The 16,489-nt window shown below is 39.3% G+C and overlaps 1 protein-coding gene across 6 annotated transcripts in view; it reads right to left on the bottom strand.

Moving 5' to 3' along the window:
- Positions 1 to 16,489, bottom strand: part of INVS (inversin) — a 123,001-nt gene that overhangs the window by 55,328 nt on the left and 51,184 nt on the right. For all 6 annotated transcript variants that reach the window (XM_059657487.1, XM_059657483.1, XM_059657482.1 and 3 more), the window contains exon 4: positions 2,373 to 2,546. In XM_059657487.1, the coding sequence (XP_059513470.1) occupies positions 2,373 to 2,546 (174 nt within the window). The remainder of the gene's footprint in view (positions 1 to 2,372; positions 2,547 to 16,489) is intronic.

Below are 16,489 nucleotides of genomic sequence, written 5' to 3'. Positions count from 1 at the left end.
ATTTAGGCCTGATTCCACTGGGATCGGGCCTAAATGGGTAGTCAGACATCCCTCTAGGGGTCCCAGATTGGAGAGGGTGCAGGCTGGGCTGAGGGACACACACACCCCACCCCGTGCACGAATTTTGTGCACCGGGCCTCTATTATATACATAACATAAAATTCACTATTTTAACAGTTTCTAAGTGTATAGTTCAGTGGCATTAAGCAAATTCAAATTGTTATGCAACCATCAGACCATACATCTAAAATATTTTTCAACTTCCCAAACTGAAACTCCATACCCACTTAACAATGACTACCAATTGCCAGCTCCTCCCAGGCCTTGGCAACCACTGTTCTACTTTCTGTCTCTATGAATTTGACTATTCTAGGTACCTCATAAGTGGAATCAGACAATATTTCTCCTTTTGTGTCTGACATTTCACTTAGCCTAATGTCTTCAAAGTTCACCAATGTTGTAGCATGTGTCAAAATTTAATTCCTTTAAAAGTGTGAATAATATCCCACTGTATGTATACACTGCCTTTTGTTTATCCAGCAATCTGCTGTCAATGAACATTTGAGTTGTTTCCATTTTTTTGGCTATTCTGAATAATGTTCCTATGAATGTGGATGTACAAATATCTGTCCTAGTTCCTGATTTCAATTCTTTTGGATGTACACCAAGAAAGAGTATTACTAGGTCATATGGTCATTCTATGTTTAAATTTTTAGGAACTGTCGTATTGTTTTCCACAGTGGCTGTACCAATTTACATTCCTACCAGCATTGCACAAGGGTTCAAATTTCTCTGTAGCCTCACCAACGCTTATTTTTGTATGTACGTAATAATTGCATCCTAAAGGGTATGAAGTGCTATCTTATTGTAGTTTTGATTTGCTTTTCCTTAATAAATAGTGGTACTGAGCATCTTTTCATGTGCTTGTTGGCTGTTTGTGTATCTTCTTTGGAGAAATGTCTATTCAAGTTTTAGGCCCCTTTTTAATTGGTTGTTCTTTTGGTGTTGTGCATTTATATTATATGTCATAAAATTATTGCTCTGTGACAGATTGGAAATGAAAGAAACTGATCCTTACCCTCAGATACTTTGAGAATCACTGCTCTAGGCATTCGTCTCGCTTTCTTCTCTGTGCCTGCCTACACTGTGGAGTTCCATTTTCCACCTGTCTCACTGGATAACCTCCCATCCCTGTTACATACAGAATCATATACTAATATTGGAAGAGAGTAGGAAGTTTCTAGAATATTTGGGGAAGATATTACAAAGCCCAAAGAAAGTCATAGCTTCTTAAGTGACTAGTATTCTTTGTGGATTTAGCAAAGTGCTTTTTTTCAGTAAAATATTAGCACTGTGGAGATGCTGTGAGTTAGGAATAATATTAGTCTACAGCAGTGATGGCGAACCTTTTGAGCTCAGCGTGTCAGCATTTTCAAAAACCCTAACTTAACTCTGGTGCCGTGTCACGTATAGAAATTTTTTGATATTTGCAACCATAGTAAAACAAAGACTTATATTTTTGATATTTATTTTATATATTTAAATGCCATTTAACAAAGAAAAATCAACCAAAAAAATGAGTTCACGTGTCACCTCTGACACGCGTGTCATAGGTTTGCCATCACTGGTCTACAGTATGCTGTGAAACAAAGTTGATTACAGAGCTTTGGATTATGTGATTGATTACTAAACAAAATCAGAAAACTACACAAAGAACACTATGAGAGTGAACGGATTATTGAATATAAACATTGTGGATGTAATCATAAGAGTTTTAATTACATGGGAGTGTTACAGTTAGCAAGACTCTATAATTAAGTACCTGGTTAAAACAAAGAGGATTATTGAACTTGTCTAACTAAAGACTACAGTTTTTCCCTGTAAAAAACCATCAGAGCAATAACCGGTCTATTACAATGACCAATGTGTACAATATGTTAAACTTCAAAATCAGAGAAGATAGTGAATCATAGCAACAAATGCCAGGACGGATGCTAGAGCCAAAAGGAAATAACTATCCATCGGCCACCACAAATCTAACACCATGGTCACTATCACAACCAGCTGTTCAATAAGGGGTTTCTGTTTGAATTCTAGTCCCACCACTTGGATCTTGGACAGAATTTTAATCTTCTTGAGCTTCAGTTTCTCCATCTGTATAAAGAAGATGGTACTATCTACTACACATGGTTGCTAGGAGGATAAAATGACAGACTTTAAGTGAAATACTTTATTCGGGCATGTGGGGACTTGGGAGTTCTTCTATCATGTGTATGAGGGGTAATTCCTGCCTTCTTCCTTGAGGTTTCATATTATAAAAGGAAGCATATGCTTCCTGTTCTTATTTGTCTTTTATTTTGGCGCTCCATTACCTTGTTTTTATCCTGTGTATCCACCTCTCCTGGGGCCATAAACTTCAGCAGAAGCGCTAAACACTTGGGGCTTTTGTGTCGGGTGGTCAAGTGCAGAGGAGTCATCTCTTCTAGATCCTTCTGCATCCAATTCGCTCTACGTGTGAGTAAGAGTTTCATGAAACGATAATTTCCCTAAATAAAAAACAAGAGATGGTAAGAGGAAATTTAGTTTGAGGCCATTATTTTTTTAAATTTTATTATTTTTAAAAAATGTATTTTTATTGATTTCAGAAAGGAAGGGATAGGGGGAGAGAGAGAGAGAGAGAGAAACATAATGATGAGAGAGAATCATTGATCGGCTGCCTCCTGCATGCCCCAAAATGGGGATGGTACCTGCAACCCGGGCATGTGCCCAGACCAGGAATCGAATCGCAACCTCCTGGTTCATAGGTTGGTGCTCAACCACTGAGCCACATCGGATGAGCAAATTTTTTAAAATTTTAAAGTGTTTCAAGTATTGTAATTATTCTGCTGCAATAATAACATTCAGAATAATAAGAGGAAAATATTTAAAGTTCTACTACTCTTTCAATTGTTTAATATTTTCATGTTTCCTTCTAGCCCCTTTCCATATGCATCTAAGTTTACATAGTTGCTGGTCAATATTTCATTTTATAAAAGCAACCTATTTTATTTAACCATTCTAATATTATTTCCAATGTTTTCTTCATAGAAGAAAACAGGTTTGTTTTTTTCTTAAAATTTTTCATAAGAATAAATTATCAGGAACCAATTTACTGGGTCAAAGGAGTTTGTACATTTTATGTTTTTTGGTGTATTCTCCAAATTGCTATATAGTAGCAGCAATAAGTATATTATCTTTAGCACATTTTGACCAATATAACACATATTATTTATATTCAAAATATGGTAACTTTGTGAAATAAGCAGAGATTTTAAACCCCAATTTACAGGTGAGATTCAAAGGGGTTAAATGTGTTGTTCACAGTCATCTGGTTGATAAGGAGGAGGTGCTAGTTTTCTGGAAGAAAGCTATTTACAGGTACAACTGAAGTAGAAGCACACTTTGTTCACACTTCAGGTTCCTGACTTATAGGTCACCTAAACACCAACCCAGAAGTCATTGCAGGCCATCCATCTGAGGCAATTCTCTCCACATCAGTTAAACCCTCCAATTTGATAGAATCAAATCATCTGGAAAAAGAAACAACTACAAGGGTAGAGCAACACATTGGAGGGGATCCTTGTCAATCATTATAGAACAGTACCTCCTTATCCACAGCTTCGTTTTCTGTGGTTTCCGTGACTGCAGTCCAAAATATTAAATGGAAAACCACAGAAACAAGCAATTCATAAGTTTTAAACTGTGTGTAGTTCTGAGTAATGTGATGAAATCTTGTGCCATCCAGCTCTGTCCTGCCTGGGACTAGAATCGTCTCTTTATATAGTGAGTCAAGAATCACCCCTTCATTTACTGTAGTCATGCCACATACCCTACTGCCCATTAGGCACTTAGTAGCCATCTTGTTATCAGAGAGAGAGAGAGACCACATTCACATAACTCTTATTATAGTACATTGCTATAATTATTCTATTATTAGTTATTGCTATTCTCTTAATGTGCCTAATTTATATATTAAAATTTATCATAGGTATGTATGTATAGGAAAAAACATAACATATAGGGTTCAGTGGTAACCTCAGTTTCAGGCATCCACCCGGGGTCTTGGAATGTATTCCCCACAAATAAGGGGGGGGGGAGGCTATTGTATAGTATAGTATGTCTATGTAATATGGGAGCCTTGAAACAAACAAACCAAAAAAAAAAAAAAACAAAAAACCCTTCAAAAAAATAGTTCTTTTGAGGTTTTTCCGAAGATGCTTAGTACTACAGATATTTCAAAGTCAACATGACCCAACTGTATTGCATGACCAAGGTCTCTGCCTACTTCATGCCCCTTTGCCTCTCCCTATTCAAAGTTAAAGCACAGTGGCAGGGTTATCTGTCCTTTTCACTTTCTGAGATCCTCTCCACCTTTAACCTTATTGAAAATTTGGCCGTTTAGGATTATAATGCGTTGATGTTCTACTATGAGGGGTTATCAGTGTAAGTAAAGAAGACATTTGTTAATTAAGCATTCCCCCCGCCTGCCCCCACCCCCTCTGGGTGAAGACTGTGAGGCTCTAGTGTGAAGGAGACCAGTTAGAGCAACAACGAGGTGCAAAGGATGAATGAGAGTTGCCTGCTTGTCCAAAGGGCAGAGACAGGATTTAACCCAGCTCAAGAATTGGGGCAGAATAAGCCAGTCGGAGAAAGACAAGTATCACATTATCTCACTCATATGTGGAATCTAATGAACAAAATAAACTGATGAACAAAATAAATCCAGAGACACAGAAGCATGGAACAGACTGACAAATCTCAGAAGGAAGGCGGGGATGGGTTGGGTGGGAAGAGATTAACCAAAGAATATATATACGTGTGGGCATAATCCATGGACACAGACAATAGTGTGGTGAAGGCCTGGGGTGGGAGGGGAGGTGCACTATGGAGGGGGTCAATGGGGAAAACAAAAGGGAACATCTGTAATATTTTCAACAATAAAGATAAATTATAAAAAAGAATTGGGGAAGAGATAAGAAAGAACAAGGCTAGGAAAAGGGGTCCATAAGACTGTCTAGGGTGGGTGGGTGGGAAGAGATCAACCAAAGAACTTGTATGCATATATATGCATAACCCATATGTAGTGTGGTGAAGGCCTGGGGGTGAGCGAGAAGTAAATGGGGGAAAATAGGGGACATACGTAATTCTTTTAACAATAAAGATTAAAAGCAACAATGACTGTCTCTATCAGATGGGCAGACTTGGAATAGACCAGGAGTGGGGAACGTCCAGCCTGTGGGCGGCAAAAGGCCTGAGAAATCATTTGGTCTGGCCCTGCTGAGGCAACCGCAGGTGGAACTCGAAATTCAATATATCTAGGAGTTTTTTTCATAGCAACATACATTTATATTGAGTGAATATATTAAGAGAATGATGTTATAAATATCCAAATGGCCTTTGGAAAAAAAGGTTCCCCACCCTTGGAACATACTGAAAAGCAAACTGGCTCAGCTCAGCTATTTCCTCTCAGAAAGGCTTGTCCTTGACCACCCAAAGTAGACCAACCTTATGTTGTTCTTTATTCTCGCACCCTTTTATACCATTCATATACTTTTCTCAGTTTATAATGACCTAAATATGTGTTTGTTCCCTCTACTGTGATCTTCCTCACAAGCTGTCAGCTACAGAGGCTATGTTTTAATGACCACTGTGCTTGGCAGTGTTCCTGGCACAAAATAGGTATTTAATAAACATCACTTGAAGTTCTGAGTGAATAAGAGGAAATGAGATATCTTCTAGAGGTTTTGTTTTTATTTAAAAATTCTTACAGTTGCTACATCAAGTATAACAGAATCCTAATTCTCAGATATCTGGTATTTTGTTACTCTTATTTTTTAATATTTCATGTATCTGAGCCTCATTCATAGCAGACATCATTTATCAGGACTTCTCATTTCGCCCAGTGTCAACTTTTGAAAAGAAAGGTGCTAAATTTTCCTCAAGAGGGCACCCTGCTCTAAATCTCTTGCCATCTTTTCTTTGAAAGAAGAAAAGGTGCCCAAGGAAAAACAAATCTATGTGGTATTTCACACTAAAAAATAAAAAGGTTGACCTTTTTGAGCATAGCATTTCAAATATTACAGAATAATTCATCATGACCTTTTAAAAATATTCAATCAGACAATTATTTTGATTCTGAAATTTAGAGGAAAAGGGAAGGAAAAGGAAATTAGATTATGTTGATGGGGTAGCTACTGAGTTATAGACAGTACTTTTCATATTTACATTTTACATTATTCTGGGAATTCTATCTACATGGCACATCTCAGTAATAACTGATTTACTCATTCATTCAACAAACAGTTACTGAGCTTTGTTCTGAAGCAGACAACAGTAAAATGTTTGCACTTGACTTATTACAAAGATCTTCCTGTGCCTCTACTTCCTAATCTATAAAATAAGAATAATAAGAGTACCTGAGATTATTATGCAAATGAAATGATAAAGATAATATCTGTAAAATTCTAAGAACAATGCACAAAGCAAATGCTCAGTAAATGTTTGCTACTGATATTATGAACAGTTTTCCAGTGTGGAGCAGGCAACAAAACATAGACGGTCAAGTGAAACCAAGAGTGATCACGATAGAGGGCTAGTAGACCAGGAAAAATGACTGTACATGGTATATGTAATTCAGCTAGTGATTAAGGAGAAAACCAAGGTTGGGAGAAGTAAGAATAAAAATAGTTGGAATGTTATAAATAATGGTATTTCTGATTTTTTGTTTTGTTTACATTGAGTAGGATGTCTATATTTTACCTACAGATACTGAGACTATAGAAACAACAAAGGCATACCCAATAGGAATTTAGCAGGTGTCATGGGAGAGGTCAGCTATATGTTCAGGCCAGCTTCTCCTATTTGATAGGACAGAGACACATCAGAAAGCTGGGACTAGAAACAATATAATCCAGTTGGATCAAGGTCAACTTCCTTGGTCTCATGAACAAGTATTTATTAAATGCCCAGTGTATGCAAATTCAATTCTAAGAATGAGCACAGGGGAAGGACAACTCTTAGAGCCAAAATCAGAAGAATATTTCTAGTGTCAGTGGGAAAGGGGAAGATGTTAGTCTGAGATAGCAAGCTGATTTTATAACTCTCTAAAGGTTGTATGATTCTGGGGACCCTGTTACAGGCTACTTTGCTTCCTATAAACCAAATTGTCTAAACATTTCCTCACTATTGCTTGAAATTGGGACTTCTTAGGTTTTCAGGTTTATTCTTATAATGCAAACACTTTGGGGACCATTTGGAAGTTAATCATCGCTTAGGACCGACCACCCAGGGCCTCCTAATCCTGAGTGTAGACTGTTTTAGGATCTCCTTTTGTCATTTTTGACTAGGTAGAAAACAGTAAAAGAATAAGGAGATAATAGATCAAAAGAATGTATATTCTTAAGAAGCTGATGGTTAACATAGAAGTGAGAGAGCTGAAGTTACAGGAAAGCCCTGATTTAGTCACTAAAAGGACATTAACTCAGATATGACCAGGTCTGTTATGTCACTGAAATGTGAAAAATTTTCCTCATGTCTCTGGCACATGGAATGTTTTGCTTTGTTTTTGTTAGGTAGTCATAATCCTCCTCTTATTTTCCCATAATTGTTAACACCAAGAACTTCTTTTTTAAAAAAAATAATACAAATGATTATAACATTGGGTTTCCCCCTAGATCAGTGATGGTGAACCTTTTGAGCTCGGCGTGTCAGCATTTTCAAAAACCGTAACTTAACTCTGGTGCCGTGTCACATATAGAAATTTTTTGATATTTGCAACCATAGTAAAACAAAGACTTATAGTTTTGATATTTATTTTATATATTTAAATGCCATTTAACAAAGAAAAATCAACCAAAAAAATGAGTTCACGTGTCACCTCTGACACGCGTGTCATAGGTTCGCTATCACTGCCCTAGATGCATGAGAAGGAGCATAATATCTAAAAGGGTTAAAGAGGATGAAAAATTCTCTGTCCTGGAGAACAGAACTTGAAATGAACCTGGGAAACCAACCCAGAATGCCACTTTCAAACTCGCACAGTATTTTGTCCACCCAGTTCTCTAAGATGAGCTCCTTTTTAAGGAAAAAATATAGTCATTAAATCTTAATAACATAGACCTTCTGGGTTAAGTACCTTGATATTTTACTTTAGATTTTCCATTTTTTAAAATTGATTTCAGAGAGGAAGGGAGAGTGAGAGAGATAGATAGAAACATCAATAAGGAGAGAGAACCACTGATCTGTTGCCTCCTGCACGCCCCACACTGGGGATCAAGCCCACAACTCGGGCATGTGCCCTGACCAAGAATCAAACCCCGTGACCTCCTGGTTCACAGGTTGGTGCTCAACCACTGAGCTATGCTGGCCAGGCCATACAGATATGTTTAATGTTCCCTTTTTGCGGTTTCCCAATTCCATTACCTTCTCTCCCTCTTTAGATACTATTCTCTTAAATTTGTGTGTATCATTCCAATGAAAGTTTTAATACTTTTATTTCTTACAAATATATGTACCCATAAGGTACATAGTATTGTTTTACATGTTTCCAATCTTTATACAAATAGTGCTGTAGGAATCACTCGCCACCTTTTATTCAAAGCAATATTTTTGAGATTTATACAAGTTGCTTTGGTTTATACATTTTTACTGGAGAAAGTATCCTGTCATGTGAAAACAATATATTGCATTTATTTATTCTCTAGAGGAATGTTTAGCAGGTTTCTCATTTTTCACCATCATGACAATATTGTAATACGCTTTCTTATACTTATCTCCTGGTAAATGTACAAGAATTTCTGAAACTTCTGGGTTGAAATTGCTCTCTAAAGTAGCTACTCCAATTCACATTTCCACTAGTAAAGTATGAGAATTTTTACTACTTCACATCCTTGCCATACTTGGTTTTGTCAGACTTGCCAACTTTTGCCAATAAAATGGGCATAAAATTGTGTTTCACTATCGATTTAATCTTCATTTCCCTGTTTGAGGTGGAATTTTTTAATATATTTGTTGGCTATTTGTTTCTTCCTTCTGTGAATAGCCTTTTTGTGTTGTTTACTCATTTCCCATCTTAGCTATTTGTCTTTCTTACCGATCAGTAGGATTTATTTACATATTCTGGATACTAACTCTTGTTTGGCTTTGCAAATAACTTCTCTTTGTGTGGCTTGTCCTTTTGCCTTGTGTTCTTCCACTAAGATTGAATTCATGATCTGAATAATGATATTGTTAGCTTCCTTATCATTTGCTTTCTTCATGTATTTTTGAGTTTTTGTTACAGGCTCATTTTAAAGAGAAGATTGTTTGCTGTTATACTTCTTTTTTTCTCTCTCTCTCTCTCTCTTTTCTCACCCTTTTAACTGCTAACACCAGCTTTCAGTCCATTATAAGAATCTATTCTTGCCCTGGCTGGTTTGGCTCAGGGGTTAGAGTGTTGGCCTGGGTTTGATTCCTGGTCAAGGACACATACCTCGGTTGTAGGCTCGATCCCTGGCCTGGGTTGGGAGCTTATGGGATGTTTCTCTCTCTCCCCACTCCCACTCCCCTTCCCTCCACTCTCTCTAAAAAAAATCAATGAAAAAAAGAGAATCTGTTCTTATATGATCTTTTGCAATCCCAAGTCTAGTGACATGAGGGATATCATAGTTATTGTCACTGAGCTAGTGGTAGCTTCCTGGTCCTCACTCTTGATCTTTGTCCTGCTCCTGCCATTTCTCTAGACAAAACAGCTTCTTCTAAAGCAATAGCTTCTATTAAGGCAAAGAATACCCCCAGATTCTAAGTATTTTCTTGGCTTTAGTATGAATATGACTACTTTCACTCGCTGAGTGGGAAAAAAGGGAACATATTTCTGCACCAGCAGTATCTGAAATCATATTCTACAAAACTACTGTCTGTCCCTGGCAAGTGCCTTAATCATTAACTTCTAGATAACTGGTGGCTGATCGTCAAAATATTCTGGATCCCCACCTCTACATTTCTTCACCAAATGGCTACCATCGTTTCTATATCTGGCTCCTAGGAGCCTTTGCTATTTGCTTCTTCTTCAGTTGAAACAATTACTTTAACAGACTCTAATGCTCAAGACTTGGCCAACTCTATCTATAGCAACTCCTTTCCCCACTGAACACCACATTTCCCCAATTCGTATCTTTGCATTCTCTCTGAGTCCTCAGCACATATATTTACTCTCATTGTAGTTGGGGAGAAAATAATTTTTCACTATATATAAAAATGTGCACTACATTTTTTGTTCATTTATAGGCTGTGTATAATTTTACCCTGGAGATATTATAACTATGCACATAATAGCACGTGACAGCACACATGAGTGTAAGGTAGGCATTCTGCCATATCTCATTCTGAATCCTAATCATAGTAGGCACCAAAAGATACACTTAAAACTGAAGTGGAAACATGATGCTATTATTAATTCTAATGATCCTATATAATAAAACCCTAATATGCAAATCGATTGAACGACAGAAGGACCAGTTGCTATGATGCACACTGACCACCAGGGGGAAAACGCTCAATGCAGGAGCTGACCCCTGGTGGTCAGTGTGCTCCCACAGGGGGAGCACCGCTCAGCCAGAAGCCGGGCTCACAGCTGGCGGGTGAGCGAGCAGCGGTGGCGGCAATGCTAAGGACCCCTCAGGGGATGTCCAACTGCCAGCTTAAGCCTGCTCCACGCTGGCAGTCAGACATCCCCGAGGCATCCCGGACTGCGAGAGGGTGCAGGCCAGGCTGAGAGACCCCCTCGCCCCCAGTACATGAATGTTGTGCACAGGGCCTCTAGTATCTATATAACTAGATATTTATAAATTCTCAAGGCACTTACCATATTAACTTTTTAAAGAATCACTATCAGTATATAGGCCACAAATGTCAGTAATCTCATTATATCAAACTTTTCTGTAATGGCTACAGACACAACTGAGTCTTGGAAATCCCACAATAGCACTGGGAGAGGCAATCTTCCAGGAAGTCTGATTATCTCTGCATGTACTTACAGGGTATACCAGAAGAATGCAAAGTTTTGATTCCTCTTTACCAGGGTCATTTCTTAGAGTTGGGTTTGCAGCAAGCAATCCAAGACCTGACAGTGCATGCAGGCAATGAGGATGGGATGCTGACAGAGACATAGTTTTCTAGAAAAGTAAGGACATGGGTCCTGCAGGTCAGGTACAGGGATGAGAAGCTTCCTGAGATCATGCCTAAGTGGTGGGCAAGGTTGGGGAGGTAAGGCACCACACTGTCCTATCAGTTAATGGTCTGAATGGTGAGGAGTAGGATTAAAACCAGCAGCTTGAATAGTGGAATGGGTCTCTGGGCCGGCAGAGGAAGGGATGTTAGCATAACAATGGGGCAGCAAGCTGAAAGGCCATGTGATGGTGGCTGCTGAGCCAAGAATCTCCAAAGTGGGAATCAATGGTGAGAGCAATGAAGACCTTGCTCTCTGATATAAAATGTTGAGTGGAAGGAAGATAAACAATCCAATCAAAAAATGGGCAAAAGACCTAAATAGACACCTTTCAAAAGAGGACATTCAGAAAGCCAAGAGACATATGAAAACATGCTCAAAGTCACTAATCATCCGAGAGATGCAAATCAAAACAACAATGAGGTACCATCTCACACCTGTCAGAATGGCTATCATCAACAATTCAACAAACGACAAGTGCTGGAGAGGATGTGGAGAAAAAGGAACACTTGTGCACTGCTGGTGGGAATGCAGACTGGTGCAGCCACTATGGAAGACAGTATGGAGTTTCCTCACAAAACTAAAAATGGAACTCCCATTTGACCCTGTGATCCCACTTCTAGGAATATATCCCAAGAAACCAGAAACACCAGTCAGAAAGGATATATGCACCCCTATGTTCATAGCAGCACAATTCACCATAGCTAAGATCTGGAAACAGCCTAAGTGCCCATCTGTAGATGAATAGATTAGAAAACTGTGGTACATCTACACGATGGAATACTATACTGCTGTAAAAAAGAAGGAACTCTTACCATTTGCAACAGCATCGATGGAACTGGAGAGCATTATGCTAAGTGAAATAAGCCAGTCAATGAAGGAAAAATACCACATGATCTCACTCATTTCTGGATAATAAAGACCATTATAAACTTATGAACAAAAATAGATACAGAGGCAGAGCTGCCTCGAACAGACTGTCAAACTACAGCAGGAAGGCCGGGGAGGGTGGGAGGGCAAGAGATCAACCGAAGTACTTGTATGCATGCATATAAGCCTAACCAATGGACATAAGACACTGGGGGGTAGGGGAGGCCAGAGGATTGTCCAGGGTGGGGGAAAAAAAAGGAGACATATGTAATACTCTTTGTAATACTTTAAGCAATAAAAATAAAAATAAATAAATAAATAAAATAAAATAAAATGTTGAGTGGAGAAAAAAATATTAGATGTTCACTTGGCTGAGACAGGAGTGAGCAGCTGCTCAAAAGTGAAAGTGAATGCAAAGCCTAGCACAGAGCCAATTGCACTATGTACCTCATCCCTGCTGTACCCTGACCTGTCTGGCAGTGAGGACAAAGTGTGGTGTGTACAGGTGGCCACTATAAGCAAAGCTGCTGGCTTAATGTGAGGAAGTCCTGCTGAAATCCTAGGCCAGGTTGACTGATCACTTGGCTAAGTTAAAAGCTGGTGGTGTCCATTGGGAGGCAGTTAAACCTCAACTGGGAGGTAGTCCGGCTCTGTTAGAACGCCTGTGGTCAAGGCCAGTCAGCCCAATGGCCTGAAATGAAAGCCATTTTCCTCACCTTAAACACTGCTCCTAAGGACAGGGCCTGTTTTTACTAACTCTTGGGCTGTTGCCAATGCTCTAGTCATCTGGTCTGTCACTTGAAAGACTAAAGATGGTAGATTAAAGACACCCCTCTTTTGGGGAGAAAACTGTGTAAACATTGTAGCTGCAAATTGAACAGTTTGGGCCACTCATGTAGATGCCCACAGTAAGCGTCTATTTTCTGATAAGAGTGACTAGAATCAGGTTGTTAAATATGCCTACATTGCCCAGGTTGTTGGCCACTTGCCACCTGGATCCGTCACTGCATTGAACATGGCAATGAATACATCATCATAGACTGGGCACAAAGTAAAAGTGTTTGTAATATAAATTAATACTTATATATATTTAATCTTAAAATGTAATTTTATTATAAAAACATTTTACACAATAATTTTATATTTATTTAAATTTTTTTTGTTAATCCTCACCTGAGGTTATTTTTCCATTGATCTTTTAGAGAGAGTGAAAGAGAGAGAGAAAGACAGAGAGAAACATCGATGTTAGAGAAGCACATAGACTGGTTGCCCCTTGCACATGCTCTGACCAGGACTGGGGCCAGCAAGGAGCCTGCAGCCAAGGTACATGCCCTTGACCAAAATTGAACCCAGGATGCTTTGATCTGGAGGCTGATGCTCTATTCACTGAGCCAAACCGGCTAGGGCTATATTATATTTACTTATTAAATTTATAAGTTTTAATATAGAACACAATTTCATTCTATATTATGTAATATAAAATATAAATTTAATTAAAATATAAATTTATATTTCATATTAAAGCATAATTATCTAAGTATATCCTATATAATATGCAAATTGACCAAGCAGCAGAACGACTGGTTGCTATGACGCCCACTGACCACTAGGGGGCAGACACTCAACGCAGGAGCTGCCCCCTTGTGATCAGCCAGAAGCCAGGCTCACGGCTGGCAAGTGCAGAGGCAGTGGTGGGAGCCTCTCCTGCCTTGGCGGCAGTGTTAAGAATGTCTGACTGATGGCTTAGGTCTGCTCCCTGTGGGCCTAAGTCATCAGCAGGACATCCCCCAAGGGCTCCCGGACTGCAAGAGGGCACAGGCTGGGCTGAGGGGACCCTGTCCGCCCCTCCTCCCCCTGAGTGCACAAATTTCATTCATGCACTGGGCCTCTAGTCTTTAGATAACAAAGCACATACCAGACTTGTGTGTTCTCCTAAGTTGGCCTACTTGTCCTGCAGTGAAGAAGGCCACATTACACAGGGTACTGCCCTGTCTTTTTCTGGCAGGGACTTCTGATCACTCCCTCTTGGGGCCACCTCATGCCTCATCATTGTAGACATTTTTGAGGTTATAGAGTTGCTATTGCAGTCTACCCACAGCACCAACATGAAACGTAACTATTTCATGTTTTGGGTGTTTCATACCATCTTACTGTCATAGACTGACTATGCTGTGCCTTGTCACAAAGACCATCCAACAATGGGCCGGTAATTAAGGTATTTGATGGACATTCTATGCTCCCTACCATGCTAAGGCATCTGAAACTGTCAAGACCTGGAATGGCCTCCTTGAAAATCAACTGAGAAAGACATTTCACTCTATCTCAGATACCTCTTCCTGGTTCACACACCTAGATGAGGCAGTTTAGTTAAAGGATGTGGCCACCCCCAGAACGAGTTCACCTCCCCTTGGCAGTCTCTTGGGAAATAATCAGATGGGGGATTATATACACCTATTTAGAAAATTTGGGATTCTGCCCTGCCCATTCCTGGTTATAATGTCTCTCTATTTCCTATAAGAGCAATCTCAGCTGGCCTGGTTGGCACCACTCTGTGCAACAGCCCAGCCAAAAGGGGCTTAGAGATCAAACTTAATTCTGGTTCAGCCACTTGGATTTGTTATCTCAACTAACATGGTCCTAGATCATTAAAATCTATAATGACCCTTGATTGAGAACACTGCTCATCAAGTCCTCCCACAGTGCCCATGTGGGCTAAGGTGGAGGGTATCATGGGTTTCTGTAATTTGTCCCACATGCACCTATCCTTCTAGATGAAAGCAATAACTTCAGCACCTGAGAAGAGTACCCCTCAGACCAGTGATTTTCAAACTTTTTCATCTCATGGCACACATAATTACTAAATTCTGCGGCACACTAAAAAATGTTATATTTTTTGCCAATCTGACAAAAAAATAGGTATAATTTTGCTTCATTCACACTGGATGGCTATTGTTGTATTGACTGTTGTCTTTGTGTGTGTGTGTGTGTGTGTGTGTGTGTGTGTGCGCGCGCACGCGCACTCGGATTTTTTAAAATTTTTATTTATTTATTTTTATTTTTTTTAAATTAAATCTTTATTGTTCAGATTATTACATTTGTTCCTCTTTTTTTCCCCCATAACTCCCCTCCTCCCAGTTCCCACCCCACCCTCCGCCCTCACTCCCCACCCACTGTCCTCATCCATAGGTGCACGATTTTTGTCCAGTCTCTTCCCGCATCCCCCAAACCCTTCCCCCCACCCAAAAATAGTCAGTCCATCCCCTTTCTATGTCCCTGATTCTATTATAATCACCAGTTCATTCTGTTCATCAGATTATTTATTCACTTGATTTTTAGATTCACTTGTTGATAGATGTGTATTTGTTGTTCATAATTTGTATCTTTACCATTTTCTTCTTCTTCCTCTTCTTAAAGGATATCTTTCAGCATTTCATATAATACTGGTTGGGTGGTGATGAACTCCTTTAGCTTTTCCTTATCTGTGAAGCTCTTTATCTGACCTTCAATTCTGAATGATAGCTTTGCTGGATAAAGTAATCTTGGTTGTAGGTTTTTGGTATTCATCACTTTGAATATTTCTTGCCACTCCCTTCTGGCCTGTAAAGTTTCTGTTGAGAAATCAGCTGACATTTGTATGGGTATTCCCTTGTAGGTAACTGAGTTTCTTTCTCTTGCTGCTTTTAAGATTCTCTCTTTGTCTTTTGCTCTTGGCATTTTAATGATGATGTGTCTTGGTGTGGTCCTCTTTGGATTCCTTTTGTTTGGGGTTCTCTGCGCTTCCTGGACCTGTAAGTCTATTTCTTGTACCAGGTAGGGGAAGTTTTCTGTCATTATTTCTTCAAATAGGTTTTCAATATCTTGCTCTCTCTCATCTTCTGGCACCCCTATAATTCGGATGTTGGTACGCTTGAGGCTGTCCCATAGGCTCCTTACACTATCTTCATATTTTTGGATTCTTTTTTCATTTTGCTTTTCGGGTTGGGTGTTTTTTGCTTCTTCGCATTTCAAATCTTTGACTTGATTCTTGTGATCCTCTGGTCTGCTGTTGGGAGTCTGTATAATATTTTTTATTGCAGTCAGTGTATGCTTAATTTCTAGTTGGTCCTTTATCACAACATCGAGGGTCTCACTAGATTTCTTGAGGATCTCACTACATTTATTGGCGGTTTCTAGAAAGTTCTTGAAAAACCTTAAAAGTGTGGTTTTGAATTCTACATCTAGTAGTTTGCTTTCCTCCATTTCTGTCATTTGTGTCCCGTTTGTCTCGGCATTTTTTATGCTTTGCTGTGTCGACAGAGTGGCTTTCTGTGCTAAGTGTCCTATAGGGCCTGGTGGCTCAGCCTCCCCAATTACCTGAGGTAGACACTCTTGGTGCAC

Source organism: Myotis daubentonii, chromosome 11, assembly GCF_963259705.1.
Source record: "Myotis daubentonii chromosome 11, mMyoDau2.1, whole genome shotgun sequence".
Taxonomy (NCBI): domain Eukaryota; kingdom Metazoa; phylum Chordata; class Mammalia; order Chiroptera; family Vespertilionidae; genus Myotis; species Myotis daubentonii.
This window is presented reverse-complemented; position numbering and strand designations above follow the sequence as displayed.